The 17,058-nt window shown below is 34.3% G+C and overlaps 1 protein-coding gene across 2 annotated transcripts in view; it reads right to left on the reverse strand.

The window, feature by feature from the left end:
• LOC120347437 (3',5'-cyclic-AMP phosphodiesterase 4C-like) overlaps positions 1-17,058 on the reverse strand; it is a 123,243-nt gene that overhangs the window by 96,621 nt on the left and 9,564 nt on the right. For both annotated transcript variants that reach the window (XM_039417408.2, XM_039417407.2), the window contains exons 2-3: positions 14,638-14,745; positions 12,963-13,086 (exon numbers count right to left, since the gene is read on the reverse strand). In XM_039417408.2, the coding sequence (XP_039273342.2) occupies positions 12,963-13,086; positions 14,638-14,745 (232 nt within the window). The remainder of the gene's footprint in view (positions 1-12,962; positions 13,087-14,637; positions 14,746-17,058) is intronic.

The raw sequence follows: 17,058 nt of genomic DNA on the forward strand, positions 1-17,058 counted from the left end.
TGTCTAATCCTTTCAAATGAACACGAAAATTATCGCATGAAGCTTGCGTAATTCAAAATGTGCTTTTATGTATTATTTATGCGAAGCGAATGGTTTTCAGTTCAAAGCATAAGACAAATATTGCAACTTGCACTCCGCCACACAACACGGCAACTGTTTAAATTTTGCGTCCTCTAAAGGAAAAGCGAATGTCGCCTGAGAGACGGCGATTGTCTCATAGCCATACTTTTCTTTGCGATATCGATTGATAAAGTCGTCCATATTATACCAATTCAGAGGCTTAAAATTCATATTTCATGAATTCTCAAGAAAGTTTCCAAATGAACACCTGTCTTTTTTCTCGAAGCCCGATTTAAACAATATTATAAATACGATTTTGCTCTATTTCACTATAGTTCAAGCTTGTTTTCAAACGAACAATGTCTAAAAACTCCTCATTTTCAATCATAAAACACCTGCAGAACTAAAATACCTAATTAAAATAATCATTTATTACCAAATTTGACGCACATATGTGGAAGATTTCTATTCCAGAGGGGAAAATTAAATTTTTTTTTTTTTCAAATTCAGCATAACAAAATTATCTTATATTTACACTGATAGGTCTCACTCAGGCTATACCAGACATGATTACTGTTGGTCCAATGTGTTCACAAAATGATAATAATTTTGTTCAGATCCAAAATTAATTTAAAAATCGCATTCTGGCCAGAGAATAACTCAATTGAACTGCCAACTAACTGCAATGTTTTAAAATTATTTCGCAATTGCGAAAAATGCAAAAAAATAAATTTGCTCAGAGTTACAACTCAAATTGAAAGTTTCCCATTCATGCAGTTCGGACATATTAACTTTGTTCCCAATATGATTATGTCCCGTGTTATTAATAGGAGGAAAATAATCTATTTAAAATCGGTATCATACAAAACCACATCAGTTACTTCCCTACATAACCTACCCTACGAAACCAGTGACCACACATTACCACACTCGACAACATCAACATCACGCGAATTATCCTAACATTCTTCTTCTTACTATATTCTGTATATATTTCCGTATTGTATAAATTTAATTCTAAAATCAGCATTAAGCTACTTCTGTTATTTGTGGAAGAATTCATTACCATGGGTTATATAAATAGTCTACTTAACTAGCACAATATTGATATTATGGCATAATAATGGAGAAAATGATTCAAAAAAATTTCATCGATCGATGCCATCCATATACGCGGGAATTGAATTTTGAGTCCTATCTCTTACGAAATATGTAAACAAAAATAACCGGTTAGTCCAAAACAGTACGGTTCTGCATATGCGCTATTGAGTTTTGGACATTTTTGGAAATTAAACTAAAAGTATACGGAGTATTGGTATTCTTATGATATGTGCGGCAATCTAATCATCAGTGACTATGTAATTGTTCTAACATCGAACCGGCTAACAAAATTTATAATCACCTCCAAACTGTCCCACCCTCGCCGAATGGGAGAGGGGCGTCAACACACTAGACCTGCAACTTATTTTACGATTGAACTAATATTGTGACCCAACCCTTCAATCACACCTATCCCGCTCTCCTGAATGGCCGTCAATCATTCAAAATGTTTCTCGTTCGAGAAAATCACCGTCCCAAACGTTTTATGCTAAGAAAGTTTGTTACACGATGAAATTCTTCAGCACTATATTATTGAACCGTTTCCCCTAACCACTTCAAGTTTCGTCAGTATTTGCTGGCCTCAATATGTGATTCAAAACACCAGACTAGGCTACATTAACAAAGCACCTTTTAAAATGATTCACTAACAAATGCATTTTTTAGGGAATTGAAATCTAAATTTAAAAAATTGCTATATCTCATATTTAATACTCAAATACCTTTAATTACAACACAACATACCAATATCTTAAACGTAAAACTAGAAAAAACGGTATTTCAAAGACCCAGTGAGATATCAAAAACTTATTTTTCTCGAAAACAAGCTAACAATTTTTGACGACAATATTCAACAAATGAGATAAAAACAAAGCCCTTACTGTGTCTGTGCACGACATGGCACTTGGCAGTACGCGTTACAAGCACCGATCGATTTCTGCTCTAATGCACATTCGAGAACGACGTTTTGCTTTTAGATGAAATACACTTTATTGCTTAACGCTAACTTTCTTTGATGTAAACCATGCAACGTATGTCATGTCTGCAATCAAATTGCCACGGGGATTTGACTGACATGAATAAGGAATCGAAATGTTTATCCGGTTGAGGTATTTTTTTCTGGGGTATTTGCGGTATTTGCGTTCTGACAAGTTCTTGGTACGACAAATCAGATTCACTAAACGCATCAATGATCAAATGTTTTTCAAATGTCGAAAATGAATAAATAAAAAAATATCATAGTCTTCGCATGATTATACTGGTACTTAATTCTATTTTATATTGTAATTTTCGAAACTTACATTCTTGTCGTACGCCTAAAACTCTTGAAGCGTATAATATTCAAATATGATTGTATTATATGCACCGCCTCGAACAAATTTCTGTACAAAATGACACTTGCGGAAAAGAATCTTTCATTGGTTAGGAATTCCAAAATCTCTCATCTTTGGCACATTCTACTAAAGTTTTGAAATTCAGGAAAAAGGTGCCGACGCTAAAAAGAATTTTGCGTAGAACATCTGGGAATAGAACGCTTCGAGATTATTTGTTTACTCGCCTATAAATTAGCGTTGTCACTTTCAATTTCTATACCTGGACCGGCACTGAAAGCCTATACTTCTTATTTTTCTTCCGCTTCTATTAAACTAGATTACAAGTGTCAATACTAAGCAGTTTTGACCTAAAAATAGACCGACCAAACGCAAATAAGAAAAGATTGAATGTCACAACCGAAGTAAACGATCGATTTTTACCAAGATTGGAACGACAATGCGGCTAAGTTTGGTAAGAATCCAACCAAATTTCTTTGGAATGAAAAACGAGATTTTTTGTCAAACCTTATTTCTGGCGCTATTATTTTTCTAAAAGATACATATTGATATACAAAAGGAGAATAACGCTATTATTCAATTTATGATATTACATTTTAACTGAATGCTTCGGTTCTTCAATGAAACAATTTTTCTTTTGTGGACCAGGCTTGGATTTTTATTTGATATTACGGTCGCGTATTCTGAAGTCAGCTTAGAACATTCGGAGTAAATAATAAATTTGAAAACAACAAAACATATTCGAATAGGAATAACAGAATATAATTCCACGAACAAATTTATCTGTTATGTCCCGCTAAATCATAGTCTAACTAACTTCTGCAGACAGAACAAGATATACGTGCAAAGATAAAGATCACAATAATTATCGGGTCGGGTCATTGGTCATTACAATAATAATAAAAAATATAAAGATAAGATAATTCGGTTTCAACATAGTTGACTGTCCACCCATCAATTAACGCAGATTGCTATGATAGGACCGACTGAATCATTTTATTTATATATTTGGCGAATCTTAATATAATATATCTGACACGATTTTTATTGCGATCTTTATCTTTGCAGTTATATCTTGTTTTGCCAGGAGAGTGTAAACCATGATAAAACGAAACTAATAAATAAACTCGCTATTGCGTAGAATGAGAGGCGCTCCAGAAGTGTGTGTACTAATATGGAGGTATCTAATTTTGTTCGCCTATTTTACATTAAGTTGTGTAGAGGGACTGAAACCTATGGACATGGGATATATTTACTTGGCTAACACAGACAGTCCCGGAACTCGTAATAAAACTAAAATAAGGAAAATCGGAATAAAATTATGACTCAACCCTAACCTGCGACACACACTACGGGAGTACCAAATGAGAATATGTTATTCTTATTTACCACTTTGATACAATCTCGTTCAAATATACTTGTGGCTACGGTCAAATACGGATTCGATGTAGGAAGTAGACAAGGAGAAAGGAAAAGCAGGTAAATATACAAAATCCTAGTACTTGCAATATTAAAATACCCTGAATAATATACGATGCACGATTCCAAGCGACGTTGACATAACCTTCAAAATTGTAATATTGCTGGAACATTCTTCAAATAACAAAACAAATCTCGATTAAAACTAGTCTAGCAAAGAGTACCACCAATACGTAAATAAATGTACATTTCAATGTCGCTATACCATGTTCTAATACAATATCTGTGCTGAAAATAAATCTAAATAATAAAACGTTCTAAAGCAATTAATCGCAGGCATGGTTTTTCACAACAAAGATAAAAAATCATTTACAGATAAAAAAAAAACTACAATGTTTCCACAACCCACAGCCAGACAACAAATATTTGGTCTACGGGTGATTAATGTAAGGATAAATAAGAATTTCCTTAATCCATGTAAAGAAAATCAATGTTGTTTTGATGAATTACCAACATTAGCATTTGGTTAGGACACCCATTAAATAAAACCGGTGAAAAAATGCACAAAACAAATTTTACCTGAAAAGGTAAAATTCAGATTTTATGATTAAAAAAAAACAGTAAGAAAATATATTGAAAATATAATACTGTTAAGTCAATGTTTAAGATATTCTGAAAATTTATTGCATTATTGCTATTTTATTCGAAAATACATACTGTAGACTGATAGAAAAAAACGACTTTATTATTGAAACAAGTAGCTCTCCATATTAATCCAAGCTAACTGTAACCATCTAGCCACTAAATAATCTCCCTTTAGCCTAGTAAAGTTTATAAGATGAATAGAATTTAATCGTACTCCTCACAATCTCTACATCCTACAGTTATCGATATCCAAATCGCGACTTCTTCTTATACAATTCATTAAACGAAAAAGGGTATAAACATATTGACGATGACAAATAGCAAACTGAAAACAATACCGGCAGATGTCCAGCATTGTATATGACCAAAAATAGTAATTTTTCTTCGATATGGATTTTACGTTTTAATCAAACTTGTTCAGTGGAATATTCTCGTCTTGGATCTGTGATTTACCAACTATCGGAGGTTGGTCGAACAAGACATCCAGCCCAAATACTCGAAAACATATTCACTAAATTAGAGTCACTACTTAGAACAACGCAATCTGCTAGGCATACGAAATTTAGCAAATATGCCACCATTCCATTTACCCACTCGACAGTGTACACAAACTATATATATGCGACGATGAAGTGACAAGAGCCCTCGAAGCTTTGCGTAGCTGAAAATTGAATTTACCCAAATAAATAGCCAACAAAATGCCAAATTATTATGACAAATGGATGCCTTCAATAAATAATAAACAATACAATGGTCACAAAATACCTTTTTTCGTCCAGTCGTAATTAAACAAACGAATACAAGGTAAGGTCAAATTGATTGAAAACATGTTGCAATGTCAATCTCATATTTTTATTTACGTTACGGCACGCAATCGCGGGCCATTCGGGTGACGCAAGCCACTTCACTCTGCGTAAGATGTGCAGTAAGCGTGAATGAAAATTATACGAGAGTGCCCATATTCCCAATTATGTCAACGCAAAACGTTATCATCCGGTATTCAGAAGTGCACTACCGAGCCAACACGCAAATCTAAACATACGCATAACCTCAACCTAACATATTTCTCACCGAGTAAAAAATTTGGCAGTTCACGTCGTGCGGAATCAACGTACCCATTTTGTCTGGTACAAATATGACATTTTGCAGTATGACAATACCCTCAGAAAAGGTTGCTATCGATTAAGCATACGAGAACGGAAGACATACATACATCAACTTTGTCTCATCAACTTTAATGAAAAATCTAGTTTTTTCGGACTTGCGAACCTGACAATTTTTTTCTACTGTTTTAACGAACTTCCCAAAATATCATTTTGATCTTTTACATCACATAGCTACGGACTTGCTCATATATTGGTATATCAGTTGCAATGATCCCCTTTCCTGTACATAATCTAGTATATTATCACAATGATTTGTAACTCTAATCTTTCGTACTTCTATCTTCTTACACACATCCTTCTTACACCGTTATCAAAAATTGAGCCAACATGACGTCAACAACCTATTGTGATATTACAGTAATGGCCAGGCAATTTTCAGATTCCAACCTTATTCCTAACCGAGATGAAGATCAGAACGTTCAAATCATGTATCTATCTGAACATTCTAACAGCAGTTGTCATTCGCTAACTGTCGTTGAGTCACACAGAACTAAACAATATCATTAAACTTGCAACTTGTTTTCGTATCCGAGGCTCATAAGTTAGCTCCTATACAAATTGTAACTCGATCACCATTAACCTGTCATAACTTGTTTCTTTCTTTCTTTCTTACTGTAGCCTTCCTGAATACGCATATTATATTTCCCGTACCGGTATGAAATTACGTATCGGACCTAGAAGCCTTTTAAACGAAGCTGCAAAGAGATATCCAGTTCATGTTAAGATCTGCATAATACTGCCATTACGCTTGAATAGGCTTGTTTTGATTCATTTGGAACAAGGGAGTTTTGAAATATGAAAATTACAGTTACATTCTATGTCGATGTTACATAAAAGTGGAACCTGAATGAAAATCGAACCCCGGCGGAATTACTTTTGAACGGGCATGGCCATGTATCATCAATACGCGATACAAGACATGGGATAACATTATCCCAATATGCTAAGTGACTATAACCATCTATATTGAGTTGCTCGAAATCATATACACTATACACGATAAGTAATATATTTGTTGGTACTGTACTATACTGGTGTATTCGGTAGGGCATACTTCATCGATGATTGATTCGGTAGGGCATACTCCATCCATCATGGATATTTTTGAAATGTTATATCCCATCAATAATACTCACTCGGCGCAGCCAAGCGCGTAAACTATACTAATCGAGTGCGAAGCGCTATTTTCGGCCATTTGATCAATGCATATGATCATGAAGCATAAAACCCACAGAAGGCGAAACTTCAATCGAATTTTTCAATTGGAAAGAGAGAGAGAGAGCTGTACCAAAATATAATAACAAACAATATGTGATATCTGGAAAGTCATGTGCCAATCTCCAGTTAAGCATCAATGCTATCCTGAGCTGATTATATGCATATATATATATATATTTTCAAATGAAGTTCATTTCTGTCACATTGTTTAAACAATTTTTTTTGATCATTTGAAGATAATCTTTAGAAATATATTAGTTAACTGTTACTGATTTTATCTAGCTAAGTTGAAGAATGCACCCTCAATTGCAATACGCCAATGACTAGACAGAAGAGATAATTGCACGGTGTTGTAATTCGCACAAAAACACGTGCTTGCCTATTAAAGGAAAAAGCAAACAATCGAAGAATTAAGAAAAAAATATTGTATCTTAGAACGTTTTTACTTATACTTTCGGCAGTTACGACCTCTTTAAGCACTACCATCTGAGTTTGTTTATTTTGGAGAAACTATATTTCTCTGAATTAGTTTTCATCTGCTTGACCTGCATGTTTACCATGACCACATTTGTTTATAGATAACAAGCGACGTTTGTATTATATAAAACAATCCCACTGAATACCTATATATATACCGATTTAAAATAAATGTCCGTCATGCTTCAATAAATATATATCTATATGAAAAGTTTCAAAGAAGGTTTCATTATCACCATGCTTGGCCTATGATATTCTATGGGTGAAGTACTATCCTGAATCAATGATAGCAAGTGCAAATATACCATTTCTGTACGATGCCAAAACCTATTAAGGTGGAACAACTACTTTTACCGGATCCAATTAATCCTAAAATACTAACCGATATTTCCTAAACCTGTATTGCGAAACTAATAGTTCTTCTGAGCTGTACATAATAATACATCTTAAATCAACACTCGCTTTGTGTCTTTCTGCCGCAAAATACGCAAAGATCTAGTGCCCTAGGGCGGATTTGCCCATGCAGAAAGCAATTTGACTGACTGATGGCGGTAACAATGTCACAAGAACCTGAATTTAGTCCGCTAACTTAGTGGAATTTATTACTTAGTTATGTTACACAAGAAAAATATAACTTTCAAATCCATCATTCAACAGAACATTCTTGTATTAATTGAGTAATTTGAACCTGATGCGCTTGTGTAAATTACAAAGTGACGTATCTGCGCTTGAAGGTGTTTTTTTTTTTATAGATTTTTAGTACCCTACTTCCCGCCCAATATTAATTCCTAAAAAGGTGATCCAATGCGGGGTCAAACGCAAGGGAGGCGTTTTGTTAATGACCAATTACTTCGAATATTTGAAGAGATTTGATCGCTGACTGTAAAAATATTGTTTTGCCGCTCTTCTCGTTAGTATAAGAAATGATTGGTATTCTGGCTTATATAAACAAATAATGAGTCGTATTGTTTCACTTTATCAACAAATAAACGCGGCTAGAATTTTTGGATCCAACTTTTTTGCTGTGTATTGATAAACTTAGATAATTTTACGAATAATAACATACCGTGTATTACACCCTATTTCAGGACTGCGGGGGAAAATTAAATAAAAATGGCCTTAACCTATTGCAACGTTTTCGCGCGATCGATACCGACTGCTGTAACAACAGATTACGAAAAAGCACGTTGCAGCTTATACGCACGTATTACTAAATTTTGCTGCTTGACATGGAATCAAAGTAAGAAGAGGTATAATCCCCAATACACATCCATCGATAATGCATCATCTTGCACTCCGGCGGCAGTTTTCATGACGTTAGTCTTTTGATGAAAAACATCTTCGTTGCCAAGCTTCCTAATAATAGACGTCATAGTACGGCTCACATATAAGAATATCGGTATTGAATTGCCGCAGTAACATACTTTTTTGCACAGGCGATCAATATGTGTCCACGAACGACATGAAGATTATATATAATACGCCGATTCTTGTATCCGTAATATCTTATGCATGGCCATTATGTAAATCATGGCCGAGAATCTATATCATCTATGATTACTGCCTAAGTAGATATGATCGCGGCACACTGATCTATATTGATTTGGCTCTCAATGATCGTAAGGTTTTTATATAATACCGTAACGATTCTCTTTTGATCTTCAAATATAAAACAATCAATCCTTGTCGCCGTTATAATCTATTCTTACAAATAATGGGGGTCGAGTAAAACCTGAAAACAGAATTTTGTCTGTTATAAATTGCCAATATGGTAAAAGGGGGGAAACGCAAATTCCATGTAACTGGTAGGATAAAGTCGCAGAAAATAATATTTAACTTTAAAACTACACATCTTTAAGCTTACGGAAAGATGTACAAAATGTCGCACAGTATAGGTACAGCAATGACTATATGCCATCGTTAAAAATCCACCATTGCTATCCACCAAAAAATATTCGACGAAGTCAATTATTAAGAGTCATCCAATAAATTCAGTAATGAGTAATTTCCAAATAAAAAATATTTTGGGCTTTTTGAATCGTTGCCTTCAACTGGATTATATCTAGGATACGGCCAGAATGCGGAGAAATATACATCCTCTATGTTGCTGAAAAGAGCGAAAAATATGCTCAATGTTTTTTTCAGTTTATATTTAATCTATCCTAAAAAAAAGGCTCAACTTCAATAGAATGAAACTTGTTACTCAACTTCTACTCTATTATTTTTTACCATGAAAATATAAAATTTTGAATAATCGGACTTTCTTGATCTGTTGTAAATTATCTTGCACCAATCTGCGCCTGCATAAATGCGTCTCTCGTCTTAAGGTTTTGCGCAGTAGAGGATATTCAACAAAATGAGCGTTTGCAAATTGCTGTATTTTTAATGATATCATCTCATTAATGTATATGCCGATAATTACAATCGATGACATGCGCAGGGGGTATACTATATCGTTGGTCCATGATTGGTAAACAATAAAAATCATTTCGAATGACGTCACTAGATTTTCGGCCTAAGGAGCAATCGATAAAAGCTTCAAATACCAATTAATGAACATAAACAGTAAAGCAGGGTACTTGACTTCAGATACCACGAGTGACATCGATCAAAGCTAATGAAACCTAATCGAAATCATAAGTTCAAATGTCGGCGATCCAGTGTGTGTACCAACGTGGAGGTAACTAATTTTGTTCGCCTACTTTACATCATGTTGTGTAAAGGGAATGAAGCCTATGGACAGGGGACAGTCCCCAAACTTGTAATAGAACTAAAATAACAAAAATCGGAATAAAATTATTGTCTAACCCTGACCTGGTACACACACTACGGGAGTACCCAAATAGAGTTCAAAATATCTTTCTTCTAACCAAGATAGTACTGGAAGTTGGAAGCAAACTCAGCTGATGCAATACTCCGGAAGATTTCAAAACCTTCAAATCTGGCATGTAATAGACAATCTGACACCCCTTGTTGCATTTTTTGATTGGAAACTTTTTTTTTTGAGCACAGAATCAATGGAATGACCGTCCTTCTACTGGATGCCAACTTTATATCGCGGTCTGATGTGACCAAAATGAGCAAATTGTACTTGCCCTCAATATTTAAACGGTCTTTTACGCGATTGAACGACTTTATAGAACAGAATAATACATAATTTACAGGTGAATATAAAATTTTCCGTGAAATTCTACACTTCTCCGATTTCATATAATTTCACCTTTTAAAGAATGGATAAAGAGCCTTTCAAATTAAGAGTTACGATATAGGTTTTCAACCCTTATTTCACAATTTAAATCCAAAGTGAAAACTATTAAACTATAGCACAAAGTTACTAGACACAACTCAGATTTTCCATACATTAATTCTGAAGTAGGATCTCAACCAATCTCAGCAGAATACTATTTGAAACAGCTAAATTCCTGCAGTTTGGATTAGCCTTCTCAATTTCTTACACTCACGGTGTGTTAGTGTGAAATAACAAGGTTTCGGTGTCAGTTGAACCAACGGCTAAATCATAGGTCTATTGAAACCAGTACATCTACGGTTTCAGAAATATCCGTTTTAACTGAGCTTGAATGAAAATTCCAATTGATTCTAAGTGTGTATTACGATATTCAAATTTTACAAATAAAGCTGCAAATATTATTGACAAAAAAACACAAAAATATTGACATAAACTGAAATTTTCGCTAGTACAAACTGTTCAGCCAAATTAAAAATCCAACTGCTAAATCTTTTAACTATATCGAATAATAAATTACGAGAATATCGCATGATCTGTGTAGCTTACGCATCTATACTTACGTCCGTCAATTACGCTGAAATAAATTCCCAAAGCACATAGAAAACGCACAGCTCGAGCGCGATTGTCTCTCGATTCTACTTACCTTTGATATAGATAAAATAAAATACGTAAGTCGACGGCATTGATAGAGCAGCACTAATGTTATACTTTTGTTATTACTAAAACGAATCAGCGTAAAATGAAAAATATACTGCTGTTAATGGGCTTTCAGAATTCATGCATAATCAAACCAGTCCAATAGATGTGAGTCAATTACACTGTGCTCTTAGTTTATGGAGGAAAATTATATGAAATTTGCTGAATTTTTTGGACAGTATAATATAAGGAGTGTATTTAATATGTGGTTACCAAAAACAAAAATAATATCGCAAATAAGTACAGACGTTTTATGGGAATGTAAAAGCAATTATAATCTTAGAAAAAGCATAAGAAGTGTAGAAATTCCAGCACTGAATCCAGTCACGCTGTGATATGATAGCAAACCTTGCAGGAAGTGTACGTGCTCTTCGTAAACCAAAGTAATTTCATTTATGATACTTTTCAATGGAGTGTGCTCTCCACTTCGTCCCGATCAAGACTCTCGTTTAAAGAAATAAGTGAATATATGCTTTTGGGAAAGTTCTACTTTTTCCAGTTTGACATTGCATACCCAAGTTTTTTTTTTATCTATCACACCCTGAACCCATGAAGGGCACGAACATGAGCAATATAACCATTCTGTTTGAGAAATATAACATGAAGAAAACGTGAAACACTAACTCGAAGAATATATCAACGTAATAATACGACTAAATAGGACCTCCAGAAGTATGTGTACCAAGATGGCGCACAGCCTGAACATAGTAGTTGTTCCAGGTTAGGGTTCAGATTGTGCGCCATCTTGGTGCACATACTTCGGGAGCGCCATGAAATATAAAATATATCATCCACTACGTTGAATTTCCTGGCCATTTGGATACATTTAAAATAACCTGAACTTTAAATTCATTATATTCATCCTCCTTTTTTTTCAGTTTTACTTGCGTGAAAAAGCGGTGAGTACCGTGTCATTATTTCTTTCGTTTTTGGCATGCATAATTCATTGAAAAGCAAAAAAACGTATTTTACACATGATATGGGGTAGGATCATTACGTTACACTTACAACAGTGCGCCTGTCGTATTGGGCGAATATCCTTTCAATTACTTAGTGTATCTATGTTTTTTACATTTTATATATATATTGATATAGATGTTCCACATCAAAATAATAATATCATACGAACTAAGTTATTTTTTAAAATATGATATATATACTATAGCCCAACCGATTTTCCTGCATCCGTGCGTATCTGTGCGTAAAGATATTTTTGGCAACGGTTTGTGGCATTTTGACATATTGAAAGAATATAGATAGAACTGATAAAAAGAATAAATCCTGCTCTATGAATAATGATTACTATGTTCAAAATTTCTAACGTTTCCTTTTTCATTATACGTATCATGTCGTTTTGAAATATTCGTGGACGTATCATGTCGTTTTTAGAGATTCGTGGTTTACCAGCAACGAGAACATGAATATGTGCTTATTTTTGGTTGCTGAAAGTCGCTCCATTAACCACCCATTATTTAGTGCCGCGAATAGCTTGCTTGAAGTCCAATAAACGCATATAGAATTTTGACTCAGATAAATGATCTTTTTTGTCCTCCGTTGCACTTGTCATAGAAATATTTATGAATAAATGTAAAAATTTCTACATACTATGTACTTTGGATGTTCAACGGTGACCATTCGCTGGCTCTTCTTCTTGCCCGCAGAGTTGGGAGTCGAAACGATGTTGGATTCATGAAGATGGCCTTTCTTGTCGTTGGCAATTCTACCGTGCCTACAGGTATATATATATAAATTCTTTGGATAATACAAGACTACAATGCGTGATTTTAAATATTTAAAACTATTAAAAAACAGTGCCAACATATCACACAATATCTGTATAGTTTTTCAATTGTTTGTAATCAATTACAATACAAGTGAGTGGTTAAATGGTGCAGTCCAAGCACTGAAAGAACTTGGAGTTGAATGTAATATATATGATTCAGAAGATAATCATTGCACCACAGCTTACATATAAATCACGTCGAATTTCCAATAAATTGATCTGGAAAAAGGTCAATAGACGTGCCCCCAACAGAAACAACAAAAGCTGTTAATAGTTCGATATATAGCATGATTTTTGTTCGATAGAAGTACTGCAAACTCAATTAATACTCGACACAGTCGACGCTTTGTCTGTTGTTATAGGAGGGATACACAAAACCACTAATCCCGCTTATTCGACTCCACAGCGCGCGCCCGAAGTCATGCACATATTTTGCGTTCTTCATTATCATGCATGGAACTACAATTCAAAACAACTGTGACAAACGACAATATCCATGTTATAACGTTGAAGATTAATTGAAACTAAGGCATTTGAATATAAAATGGTTTAATGCAGCCAGACCACGCCGAGTGAAGCAACAACCGGAATCTAATATGGCCTTTTTGTATAATTCCAGGTTATGCATTTTCTTCCTTTCTGATGCTTTCTGACGAACGTGGTAAACGGGGTTATAAGCTACTTGCACTGTGCTTTATAAAACTCGAGGCATAGCGAAACAATGCGCTTTTTACTTAGCAAAAATGCCTCAGAAAAATAAATAGTATATATATATATATCTAAGTGATGAAGTGCTTTCAAGAACCCAGCATCACCATTTTCACCTCCTCATCAACCTCTATGTTTTTCTGAGTCTCTGACCGTACTATAAAGAAGAATATAGGCATATCTGATCGTTTGTCGTTTGCTGCTGGTATGCAAAGGTATTCTCAAAAACAAAGCATTTTATTGAAGTATTTCATAAAAACGTAACGATTTCTGTGGCTGTACAGACAGTTCTAGTAATGCGGTCTAAAACTATGATTGATATCGCACTACTCTAATGCTGAATGGTAATCTAGGCATACCTATGGCCTAGGCATAGGCAAGTTAAAGTAAAGAAAAAAACGGTTGTTTCATTAGACATTTTTTCGCGTTTAAATAGTTAATTTGACGTCGTTGAAATCTTGGATTTTCCTATAATTAAACTAAAAGTCACATGCTGGTTATTGTTCACTTTTGCTATGTAGATAACTCCGAAAGCATACTTTTTATTTTGATTTATTCCTTTTGTTTTTGCAAGGTAAAAACACTGCCAGTATCTCGAACTTTATGTTGATACAACGCATTCCGCAAGATGGCAGGTAGGCGTAGTAAAAAACCGAATTCTCATTTGGAATTGGAAATCTTGACTAGTATGTCAATTATTCTATCAATTTGAAAGCGTGCCTCATCAAGTAATATAAAATATAGAGAAACTCATCGAAAGCATGCTATATGTTAAATACAATCTCTTACTTGAACCAAATGATGATTGTATCAAAACTCTTGGCCTATGTCCTGTAACTGCATCTCCTGCCGATTTGGACCGAGAATTAACGGCTCCTTGTCGTGCTGATGCAACACCTGTAACAATAGTAAATAGATAATGAGAGAGAATAGTAAAGGAAGTGAACAATCTACTGTATAATATACGTAAACTATATCAGATAAGACATTTGACTCTTTTTGGCGTTTCTGGAGTCCAAGTCCGCACTGGTAACCTAACCTGGACCTATAATTTGTTATCTTCCGAGCATTATTTTCCTTCCACTGTTGTATTGAGTCTAAATTCTAGAACTGCAAAACATATCAAGTTATGGAGATCCCATCCCCTCTTTGTTACATTTATGTGGCCTATGCATATTTTCTTATTCAGCTAGTTCGTCAAAATATTGCGATGGCTGATCCCAGCCAGAAAATTCTGTCTACACACAACACAAATCTATTCTTGAAAGAAAGTTTCTACTTCGTCATTTACTTCAAACCTACTTCCTGGTCGACGATTTTTGGATATCCTGCATTGGATACGTCTCATCGAATTTTTGTTTTGAGTTATTACAACCAATTATTCGCTTAAGTTTCAATGTTATATACCGCATCGTATATCTCGTAGGATTCAATTATTCCGGAAAGTCTTTAAAAAAGTGCTGGTTTAATCCGACTAACGAAACTTTTATAAATGCATTGAAACCAAAATGACCTGAAATACCATGCGAATGAAACAACTTAAAATATGGAATGTTGCTCTAATTTTCGAAAAGTGTTATTCCAATTGATGGCCAAAATACAGAAAACGTCCTTAAAATCATCAAATCATCATATTATTAATATCTCATTGGTATGTGAACTTTTGCGTTCAGTTGAAAGAGAATAATTCACTCAGGGAAAAAGTGAATCACCTCGTTACGAAGAGATAAATCACAAGCGCGCAATATCAAGTGAAGAAGAGTCAGAGTCAGCTCAATATTGTTTGCGATGCCAGTTGTTGAAAAAGACCGTTGACGTGAGGCTTAAGCTGTGCGTGTCAACGTGTCCAAGAAAAATCTGATTTGCTGAATCTTCCCATAAACAAAACATCGGAAGAATTGGTATAAATTTCTTAATAAAATGTGTATAATAGTGTTCTTCAGTCAGGGAGTTAAAAACAATCGAATGAGCATCAAACCCGTTACGGAAGTGGAAGTCGCATATAAGTACTATGATTTGTATGGATGGTATTTAAGGTTTTTCCTTCAAATTGTATTATCGACAAATTTATTGAAGATTCCAGAGTCTCATGAAGAATATAACATTCCAATTCAAGCACAGTGAATGTTAATACAAAAACACATTTCTTTGAAGTTCGAGAATTGAAATTGAGGTGACGTCGATCTTGATTTGACAACTGATAGATATAAACAAATTCAATGTATTATTCATTCGACAATTTTATTTAAATAGGGACCATTCAAAATTTGTACAGCTCCATACGATTTTTATTCATTTTATTTTATTTCTAAAGTAATATTTTTTGTATTTGTAAGGGATGTCTTGGCGGCTTTCACCAGTAAAAATTATTTTTCCTTTTCTCCAGATGACTCTGTTGAAATTACATATATATATATGTATTTGGAACAAGTTGGTAAAGCGACTCAACATCTTCTCCAAGTTCCGAAAATACGGGCGAATAATAATAGTCGTTCGTGCAGGCAGGTCGTCGAATAATTTTTCTTAATCTAATCTACATTCAAGATATTTCGATCGAAATAATTTAAAATCTAATTTTTAAACGCCATCAAACTGATTTTAACCTTAAAATACACGTAAGAAAGTTGATTCCCCTCTTACTATGCTGAACAAGTTTAGATTAGAATATCTTACTATGAACATATAAAAATAATAGGAACGTAATTATTCTTCTTATTTACACCATTGATTTTTCAAGATTACATATCATTATAAAATCCTTTTTAAAAATGCACAATTTGAAATCGATTCAATTCTACGTCAATGATTTGAGATATTTCCTTTATTTTAAACATACGTGAATAAAATGACAAGATTTCAGGAATCACTTCATTCAAATAGTGAAATTCATCAAAAAGACAAGCGAAAAATAGCATCAGTCAGTGTACTAGATAAAGCGAAATATTCGTTCGTTAGGCATTCTTGTAATCTCAAGGGCATCCCGCAAGCCAAATATTGCTTCCGAAATACCCGCCGGCAAGCGATAGATGTGTGTATTGATCGCGGTTTATTAATGTTTGTACCTATAAATAGCTTCATCAAATTATTTACAGACGCCATACCGAGATTATCGGGTTCTCTGAAACGCCAGGCAGGTGTCAGATGAAAATAAATTTTACCTTATCATGAAGTATATGAACGAAACCTTCGGTATCGATTGTAATGAGTAAT

This window comes from Styela clava, chromosome 11 (genome assembly GCF_964204865.1).
Source record: "Styela clava chromosome 11, kaStyClav1.hap1.2, whole genome shotgun sequence".
Lineage (NCBI taxonomy): Eukaryota > Metazoa > Chordata > Ascidiacea > Stolidobranchia > Styelidae > Styela > Styela clava.